The 10891-nt window shown below is 41.5% G+C and overlaps 1 protein-coding gene across 1 annotated transcript in view; it reads left to right on the forward strand.

Annotated features, from left to right (window-relative positions):
* Positions 1–10891, forward strand: part of cdk19 (cyclin-dependent kinase 19) — a 57445-nt gene extending 46554 nt beyond the window's left edge. Inside the window, exons 10-13 of the mRNA XM_026341003.1 lie at positions 205–302; positions 466–544; positions 2115–2360; positions 6127–10891. Coding sequence (XP_026196788.1) covers positions 205–302; positions 466–544; positions 2115–2360; positions 6127–6252 — 549 coding nt within the window. The 3' untranslated portion in view covers positions 6253–10891. The remainder of the gene's footprint in view (positions 1–204; positions 303–465; positions 545–2114; positions 2361–6126) is intronic.

Genomic DNA, 10891 nt, shown 5'->3' on the forward strand with positions numbered 1-10891 from the left:
AAAATGAATGTGTTAAATTAACAGCCATAAAATGTTTCTATCAAATGCCAGTTTCAGAACTGTTACATTCCTACTGTTTATGTTTACCATACGCATACACACGTGCAGGGTGCACATCAGTGAGACTAACAAGCTCTACACTCTTTAAAGATGAGAACATGCTAAAGCATTTTGACATTATGTGTGTGGTTCCTTTGTCTCCAGCTCCAGAAACTCCTCACTATGGACCCCACCAAAAGAATCACATCAGAGCAGGCGCTGCAGGACCCGTACTTCCTGGAGGATCCTCTACCAACCACTGAGTGAGCATAAACTTATGCAAGATGTTTTGCTTTGTCTTGATTCAACAAAGGGAAAGTTCTATTTAAGTATGAGGAATGAATTCTTCCTGGGTTTAGGTGTTGGAGTGGTAAGATGTTAATAAAGAGACCTTATAACCACTGATTTCTGTCTGATTGTGTCCAGTGTGTTTGCTGGGTGTCAGATCCCCTACCCAAAACGAGAGTTTCTCAATGAAGACGAGTCAGAGGAGAAAACTGAGAAGGTAATTATCCTGATTTAACATGTGTCATACAGCATCATCATGTTAAATGCCAAAGCTGGACATCCACTTGTTGGTAAAGTAACCTTTATTCTACAGAACCAACCCAAGGTTCACATTTAAGGAGCAGGTTTCCCAGAATCTGAGTAAACAGTACTGATTTTAATAATCTTGCATTTTTTTAATTCTTGCATTGCTCATTCACTGTATTTAGGAACATTACACTACACAGCCCATGGGGCTTCTATTAATATGCAAAGTTCTCACGGAACTCAGGTTAGAGGTGGGATGTTTGTGACAGCCACCTGCTGAACAGTAGACTAGTGTGGCAGTAGATAGTGGCACGACTCTATAGGCTCCATTCCTTCTAGTCATATGTGCATGTGTTTATGTCCACATGTGCACGGACAAGGCAAAAGAACAAGTACAGCTAAGAGAGAAACACCTTCACAGCACTGCAGAACTCCACAGGAAACCTTTAGCATGGCTCTTTTATTTAAAATTAGAAGTATATCATCAGTTTTTTACAATGACTGTTGTTGCTTTGGAAAACAGCTGTAGCAAAAGTTAGCAGAAGCCGTTTAACTGCCAATTTTAATAATAAAAAAAAACTGTATATAGATATACAGTGTATAATCTATATATATATAGATATACAGTATATATATATATATATATATATATACAGTATATATATATATATATATATATATATATATATATATATATATATATATATATATATACACACACACACACAGTATATGTGTGTGTGTGTATGTATGTATATATATATATATATGTATGTGTGTGTGTGTGTGTGTGTGTGTATGTATATATATATATATATATATATATATATATATATATATATATATATATATATATATATATATAATATGGTGTTATATATATATGTGTATATATATATATATATATATATATAACACCATCATCATGTATGTCCCAGCTCTGGGCTGACAGACAGCAAACGATGAGGAAGAGGAGATAAATTATGACCTCTTAGTCTTTGCATATGACACAAATAAAGTCCACTGAATTGTACCCAGATGTAAGAAGTCCATCACGTGGAAAGCTTTACAAGGTAAGCTAACAGTGCAGATGTGACCACTTCAGCTGGCTACTTCTGCGAATGTGAAAACATCTGTGTAATAGATGTTTTTTTTTATTTATGTCGTATAACACAAAACATGAGCCGTCATTACTGTCTAAATAACACAACCTGGTGGCTTTGGGCTGAGTTACCTTCTTTGTATGATCCGCTGTATGGTAATTTTTCATGTCCAGCTCAGGTCTCCCTTAGCTAGATGTAGTTTTGCCAAGTTAGATGGTGTTTGACTCATCAGAAAGAAAGTTGGTCACAGAGGCTGGGTAAAAAAAGAAGAACTTACAGATGAGACTAGAGCAAACAGCTAAAAACAGATTTCACACAGTTAGTTTAAGTTTGTTTCTTTAATTCAATACAAATTTTATTTGTATAGCTATTTCTTGGAGCCAAAATCAAATCAGTTTTGTTAAGCATCTGTCGGTTGCCCTGTGCTTCTGTCTGCAGAACCAGACCCAGCAGCACCAGCAGACGACAGGCCAAAATCAGGCCCAGAACCAGCAGCAGACAACAGCCCAGCAGGCACCCTCCCAGCAAAACTCTGCCCAAACTAATGGCACTGCCGGAGCCACAGGGGCCACTACCGGCGGAGGTTTACAACATGGTCAGGACCAGGGGCCGCCCAACAAGAAACCTCGCATTGGGCCCTCTGGGGCCTCCTCAGGCACAGGGGTACTACAGTCAGAGTACCAGGTTAGTAGGATTTTTACACCAGCAGCTTAAGAGGAGATGTGTTATTGGTCTGCCTACAGGCCAACCGAGACGCATAGTCCCTCCAACGTGTCCTGGGTCTTCCCCGAGGCCTCCTCCCAGAGGGACATTTCAGGAACACCTCCCCAGTGACGGGTCCCAGGGGCATCCGAAACAGATGCCCAAGCCACCTCAGCTGACTCCTCTTGATGCTCCTACCCGGTGACAGAGCTCCTCACCCTACCTTTAAGGGGGTGCCCAGCCACTCTGCGGAGGAAACTCATTTCGGCTACTTGTATCTGTGACCTTCGGTCATGACTTCATGACCATAGGTGAGGGTAGGAACGTAGATTGACTGTAAAATCGATTAATCTTCTTCACCACAACAAACCTGTACATTGACCGCATTACTGTTACCGATGCAAGGATCTTTCTGTCAATCTCACGCTCCATCTTTCACTTACTCGTGAACAAGAACCTAAGATTATTAAACTCCTCCACTGGAGGCAGGATCTCTCCTTCAACCGGGAGAGGGCAGGCCAACTCTTTCCAGTTAAGAACCATGGCGTCAGACTTGGAGGTGCTGATTCGCATCCCAGCCGCTTCACACTTGGCTGTAAACCGCCCCAGTACCCTTACAGGGACCAGACCCTAACAGTACCATGAGGGACATGGTCGAAAGCCTTCCCAAAGTCCACAAAGCACATGTGTACTGGTTGGGTGAACTCCCATGAACCCACGATCATAATTCCTGCTGAATTCCAGGTTTGATTCCTGGCTTATTCTCCTTTTCAGCACTCTGGCATAGACTTTCCCGGGGAGGCTGAGGAGTGTGGAATACACCCTTGGAATACACCCTTTACTCCCCCTTCTTTGGTCCCCCTTCTTGAAAAGAGGGACTACCACCACTGTCTGCCAGTTCAGTGGCACTGTCCCTGACCACCATGCTATACTGGCGTATCAGCCCGACAGTCCTACAGGGGTGAATGTCATCCACCCCTGGTGCCTTGCTACAGAGGAGCTTACCAACTACCTTAGTGACTTCAGCCAGGGTGAAGGACAACCCCAGTTCACATGCTCTGCTTCCTCTGCAGAAGGCGTGTCGGCCTTCCACCGTCCAACAATGTACCACCTCCACTGTAAACAGTGTTGACAGAGCACTGCTTAGCTTTTCTGTGGGCGCTGAAAGCTTTGCCAGCAGCTTCAAGGCTGACCGATAGTCCTCCTCTATGGCATCACAGAACTCCTCCCAGGTCTGAGTTTTTGCTTCTGCGACCACCTGGGGTGCAGTGTGCTTGGCCAAACTAAAGTGAGAGACCTATCCCCTACCTGAAGGCGTAGGGAAGCGACTCTTATCCACCGGGGAAAATTCCAATACATTGCGGCTGAGCTGGGGAACTATAAGCCAGCCCAATGTAGCCCATTGCCTCTCACTGCTCCACTCCAGAGTAGAAGAGAGTCTAACCTCTCTCAAGGAGATGGGTTCCAGAGCACAAGCCATGCGTAGAGGTGAGCCCGACTATCTCTAGTCAGTACCTCTCCACCTCTCGCACAAGTTCAGGCTCTTTCCTCCCCAGCAAGGTGACATTCCATGATCTAATAGCCAAATTCTTTGTCCAGGGATTGGGTCGCAGAGGAACTCTCCTACAGGAAGGCAGGCCCACATCCCTCCTTTGGGCTGTGCCCAGCTGGGTCCCATGGGCAAGAACTGGCCCATCACTTAGGACCTGTTTGCCTTGAAAGAACCTACAAGGGGCTTTAAGCCCCTGACAAAATAGCTCCTAGAATCATTCAAGCACACAAACCCCTCCACCACTATAAGGTGGCAGTTTGAGATATTCCCAATGACTTGATAGTGACTGTCTGTAAGAGCTAATAATGCTTTCACCAAGATGCTCAGACATAGACACTAGACACTCAGATAGACGCAATAGCCACATTTGATTGACTGGAGCCTGTTGCACTTCTCTCTCCCCTTATTTTATGATCAGCATGCATGTTATAAATACTGGTATTTATGCCTTTAATGAACTCTTGTACATTTTGAGTAATATTGTAAATCAATTAGAAAACTGCTACATAGCAATACTACCTGTGTTTAATCTATATGTGTGTTTTATCTAGAGTTATGCAAAAGGAAGGCATGTTGTTGATTTGTGAAGTGAGAAGAAAGAAACACAAGCCCTACAACAGACATTAAACACTTCTGCTCAAGTGTTGAGTCCCTGTTACTTTTTAATGCAAGAAAGCTTTCACATGCAACAGTCTGCTGGGCAGAAAGACAGTACATACTGAGGTGCAGCATTCTGCTCTGCGGCATTGATGCACTGAAGATCATCAAACGAAAGTGACTGTGGCCTCAGCCCAAAGGTCAATACATGAGGTCTGCAAAGCAACCTCAGAGACAGATAACACTCAAACTGAGAGTTTGGAGAAAAAATCTGCAGCACTTAGTGTAGAGAACACCTCACTGACAGTTAAGCACAGGGGCTTGAAACCTGCTGCTTTAGGCCTGTGTTGTCGCCAGTGGCACAGGAAACACTGCAGTAATAGAAGAAAGGATGGTTTCCACCAAATCGCTAAAATAAGGCTTCAACAACGGCACAATGATTAGATGACACTTCTATATTTTTCCAGAAGCAAAAAGTATTACCATTTAAAGAAAGGCTTTGATATAATTATAGATTGCATTTAGAGTCATCAGTAGCACTTCTTTCTCCTCTCTTCAGCAGTGGGAACTTGTATTTGTTACTCTGGCGTTGGTTATATCTTTAGCTCGAGTCTTATCAAAGAGCCAGGGAGAGGCCGATGTCTGAGTGGTGGGACCAGTGTGAGGAAATGTGGTATTCACATGGAGAGCACATGTCGATGAGTGCAGAGAGCAGAGTGTGATAAAGGTGACCGCTTTGACCTTCGCTGTCTCTGTTTAAGTGTGCTCTATCAGTGAGGCCACATGGAGGCGAGGGTGTGTGACACTATCAGGTGCACACACTGTATAAGTATAACACGTATGGAGATATTTATAGCAGGGTTGAGGCTAGTGTGAGATAGCCTCAGCAGATGTATAAATAAACCAGTGGGGTGCACTGACACACCAGCACTCTGTGAGTGTGCTGTCACTGTCAAAGTCCTACTTTTCCCCTCATTGATCCCACATTCCACTATCCCACAGGCGATCCCACTCTCCTATCATTCTCCTGAATAGATACAGTGTTATGACATGTGACCTGGACTGTGCAGTGTAGACAAGCAATCAGTTCAGCTAAGGGCCTCATGCCTCACAGCCAGCTTCACAAATCGGCTTCCCAAAAATATTTTTACTGGTTAAAGTTGAGTTCAAAAAATGGGGGGACCACAAAGGATGGCGATAGGAGAACATTGTAATGCAATCAGTTGCAATGCTGCAATTTTCCTCCAGTATTCTTTGCAAAACTGCTCAAACTCTGTCGGGTAACATAGCGGTTGCATCACTTTTCAAGTCGAGCCACAAATTCAGCACAGGGGTCATGTGCACATTGGTTATCCTTTATTAACTTTCTGGAATTTAAACACCCACATTAGTCCATGCCTCCAGGGTATCATACTGAATATTCCATGGATAGGATAACATTGATGATGTCACCATGGACGTACACAGCAGAATCAAGTCTTTAATCTTAGCCCTAGTTTAAAATGCATTAAGTAGCACATGGTCACACAAAGTCAAAGACAGGAGATCTTCATGGTAACATTGAGCAGCTCACTCCTGTGTTTTATCTTCATCCATCAGCACTCCAGCTCCCGCCTTGGCTATCAAAGCAACGTCCAAGGCTCCACCCAGCCACAAAGCACCATGGGATACTCCTCGTCGTCCCAGGTGAGCTCTCAGTACACCCACCACACCCACCGTTACTGAGGCTCCCAGCTGCTGCCGAACCAGCAGAGGAGTCCACTCCTCATACTCCTTCAACAAACCCTTAACAACCTCAGCAGATGTCACTGGACCCCATCGCCAGCCGTATCTTGGTCGGACCTCCCTCTGTGCATTACATCATTCCAAGTCCACCATCCACAGTTTTCAAACCCTCCCTCACCTTTGACCTCCTATATGATGGCCTTCAGTGGCATTGCGACACAAAGGCCAACAAACATAGGAACCAAAATGTTCTAACAAGAAGTTGGGCCTCATCAGGCCGGTGAACTATTTTTAAAACTGAAAATAATGTAAGATAGAAGTGAAGGCGTCACACACACAGACTCCAAACCATGGCACTTACAAACATCTTCCTCATGAGGAAGAATCGCAGCTGTGTTCATATATGTACATTACATAGCATCTTTTTGTATTTGATTTTTTTTTCACTTGCTTGTTTGCTAGAGTTTTCAAGTTTACCTTGATAGTTGATGTCATTGTAAATATTGCTATGAATGGAAACTATCAGATGAAAGGAAACACAGGAGGAAAAAACCCTTTACTGTCATGTTAAATGTACTATTACTTTGGATAATCAAAAGAAAGGTTCGAGCTAACCCTGTCCTTTTACAAAGAAAAAGAGTCAATGTTTCTACACAGATTAATCAGCTCTTTAGCTGATGGAATTGCAGGGAAATACTAAATGCGCAATTTAACCTTTTATTATAGGGTTTCTATATTCCAACCTCTCTTTATCTAGAATTGAATCATAAGGAACATCTTTTTACAGCTCTCAGTTCTATATATTGTGAGTCACTCCACTACCCTTAGAGATGAGGATCATGTGACAGCCCAGCTTTGTTTCCTCTGACGACGACAGTGTTTGCAGGACGCTGGACGCCTCTTATTTGTGGCCAGCAGCTCCACAGTGTCTTCTTCTTCGGGAGCTGTTGGTGGACACTTTGCTCCGACACCCAGCTTGTTGTGGACACCCAAGACTTTAAAGGTTTCTGAACACGAACGTGTGCTTAAATGTACAGGGCAGCTAACGGTACAGCCTCCCACTCCACTTATATGCTTCTTGAAACTGTTACTGCCTGATGTCAGATAGTTTTTTTAGGTTTTATTATTACTGTTGCCCTATGAGTGTTTTGAGTGTGTGTGTGTGTGTGTGTGTGTGTGATGTGCGTTTGTTACTTTATGCATGTTCTCTTTTTACTTATAAGAACTGCACTGACCGCTAAACCGCAAGAGAAAATCTGCAAAGAGCTGGAAACAAACATGGGGTTAGTTTTCTCACCTGAACAACCATCCTCTTCCACTCCCTTCCTCAGAAGCACTGAGCAGACATTGAATTGAGGCTAGGGCACATTCAAAGACAATGGGTGCGTTTTCTAATACACACAGGCAGTGATGGCCTATAAATATAGAAATTAGAGAAGAACTCTGATACCTTTTGTATGTATCCTGAGTATGACCTGTATGAAGCAGGAAGCTACCACCAGCAACCAGTTAGCTTAGCTTAGCATCAATATAAATGAGAACAGTGAGGTACAGTGGTATACTAAACGGTTGTTAGCCTGGCTAACAAAACCCCCACCTAACACAGCATCTAATGCTCTCATTTACACAATTTAAGTGTAAAAAAGCCAGTGTACTTTTTTGTGTGTTTTCAAACTATATCTTGTCAAATGATGCATATCCTGAAAATGGCCAATTTGGCAGAAAAGAAAGCTAATAAGTAGGCATACGCTCCCAGAATGACAAAATCTCGTTTTATGGACATATTCAAGTTACTTACAGTATTTCTATTTAATGCTACTTTAAATGTACTACTCCACTACATTTCAGATGGAAATGCATATCTTTTTACATTTATTTAAGAGCTTCAGGTAACTACCTAGCTTACTTCTGTAGCTACAATATGCAGTCAAGCTAGCTGCATCATATGGGTCCACTTCACCTGGCCCTGTCTTGCCCTTGTCTTCCAGGATCTGCCCAGCACTTCAGGCATTACTCTGAAATTACAGTAAAGAAGAATCTACAGAACAAAGGCAAACACAAAGAAATAATTCATCTTTCTCTGATTATTTAAAAGGGTGACCTTCACCCACAACCCTTTTGCCAGCACCTCTACACATTAGGATATGTTTTATACATAGATTAGTATTTTTAAGACCATGATTTTGTCCTGAACTACTCAACTGTGTAGAACAGGGGCCACTGTCCTGCTTTGTTTTCCAACTATCCCTGTTCTACCCACTGTTTATTACTATTAAGTAGTTCAGATTAGCTGCACCATGACTACAGTAGCTGCAGCAACACACCAGTAATAATAATCCAGCAACATAAACTGAATAGAACACTAGTATATTTGCTGAAAATACATAATTTACTTTGCTAGCTTGTATTTTAAGATAGTTATAATATATTTTTACTTGCAAAGCATCTCAAACTTGATCCACCACTGAACACACTTAAAACAGGTTAGAATAGAAGTAGGTCACATGACCAGATTGTATTAAAGAACGCACCCAACGACCCACTGTGCATTAGGAAACACTGACACCATGTGGATGAAAAAAGAACTGGACCTCTGTCCTTTTGTAAAACCACAATTTTACAAATAGAAAATGTGTTTTTAGTGTTGAACTGATGACGTTGTGTCCAGGATTCCTGTTATCGGTGCCACTGATCCTCAAAGTAACACCTACCCTTCTCTCAGTAAGAGAGAGTCTGTTCCAGACTATGTCTTTTTCTGCAGCAGCTAGGTGGATTTATTACAGTCGATATTGAGGGTTGAGGACATTTGCTTCCAAATTGTGGTAGTTATGTAAAAAGACAGATACATTGTTTGTTTTGTTTGTTTTTTTTGTTTGTTTTTTTAATTTATTCCAGTTTTAAAGAGAAAAACAACAAGCAGTTGATGGAACTTTGATGGAAAAGGTTTCACTCTAAAATACATGTTTAAAGATTTTTGAATATGAAAATTGAATATGATGTAATATGTATGATTTGTGATATGATTTGTTTTCATAAGAAAACAGGTAACTTTAGATGTTTGACAAAACCTTTTGCAGGCTGGATCTGTATATTTTACACATATTTAAAGCTGCATTAATTGATTGTTTTTGGCCACTTGGGGGCAGTGTAACAAGCACTGAAAACCCAACAAATTTCTATTATCTCCTTAATCACCTTACAGAGAGGCAAAGTCACCTTCGGACTAGCCTATGATCCACTTAGTTCTGTAATCTCTCTCATTTTCATTCACTCTTCATGGTCTTAAAAAAAAAAAAAAAGAAGCTAAACCTCTGTGATTTGTTAGTGTGTACATAAGCTAGCAAGATTACATCAGTTAATGAGAAATTTGTTGTTAAACATTACATTTATTCATTTGCTTTTATCCAAAGCGACTTACAAGCTACAAAGCAAAGGCAGGGTAATTGTAAGGCCACAGCCGGGATTTGAACCCCAGTTTCCACATCAAAGGCTGCAAAATCACTACCAGCCAGCAACTAATACAAAGGAAATAATAATAAATAAAAACAGAAATTCACATTATGTTTAAAAAATATATGTTGACAACCTTATCTACAAAACATAATACACACAATAATGTATTGTTAAAGTTGATGGATTCAAAGATGGATTTTTTCTAAATGACTGTTCACACCTAGGTTTCTACCAGTCATTCTCATAAGGAATTTTATTAAACATTACTTTTTCAAATTTGTGATATTGTTTACTACAGGTACTTCCAGTAGTAACTGACCAGTCTTCAAATGTGTGGCCCACATGATACTCAGTTGTAAGATGTGTGCTGATTCTAGACTGTCAAAGAGTAGAATATGGTGATCTCTGGTGGAAACTGTTTGAAGTGTGAACAGTCCAGTCTTTGGAACTCTTAGCTAGTCTTTAAGTGTGTGCAGGCCACAAAAGTCAATATGATTTTTGACTTTTTCTTACCTCTAAAATCCCCAGAACCCTGGGGCTTTTAACCACCTGAATACAAGTCTAATAAGTCTCATTTTAGCTTTGTATTATTCTCCACAAAGCCTTGTGTTTCTATAGCAGCTAGATCTTTTATTATTAGCGTGTTGCTGGTACTTTGTCCATCTGCTGTTTAGTTAATAAGTGCAGAGCTCGCAGGTAAACAAAACAAAGCTATGAGCTAAAAGAGCCTAAAATGCTCAGTAGATCTGAGGGGGGAATTCTATTCTATCGGTTCTTCACTGAAAGTGACCCCATACACATTACAAAAATATGAACTAATGCAGCTTTAAATACAAGCTTCAGGTAATACATTTTCATATAAAATGTACTTGTAAAGCATTTTGGAAGTGAACTCTTCATGTATGTTCCTTCAGTGTGTTCTGACAGTCTGGCAAACAGATCTGGGGTGGTGGTGGTGGTGGTGGTGGGGGGGGGGGGTTGCAACCTGCTCAGTTTTATCTGACGGGGATCAAAACCAGCAGCTATTCAAAAGGTTTTCCCCTCCCTTTAGTGCACGTCTCCGAAGTCGAACTGACTCACAGCGAGGATACATTAAGACACTTATCACAAGTATTACTGAGCATGAGGCTCCAGTGGAAGACAAATTACTGTCAAACAAGTCCTATGCAAAAAAAAAAAAAAAAAA

The sequence above is a fragment of the Anabas testudineus genome, chromosome 24 (genome assembly GCF_900324465.2).
Source record: "Anabas testudineus chromosome 24, fAnaTes1.2, whole genome shotgun sequence".
Lineage (NCBI taxonomy): Eukaryota > Metazoa > Chordata > Actinopteri > Anabantiformes > Anabantidae > Anabas > Anabas testudineus.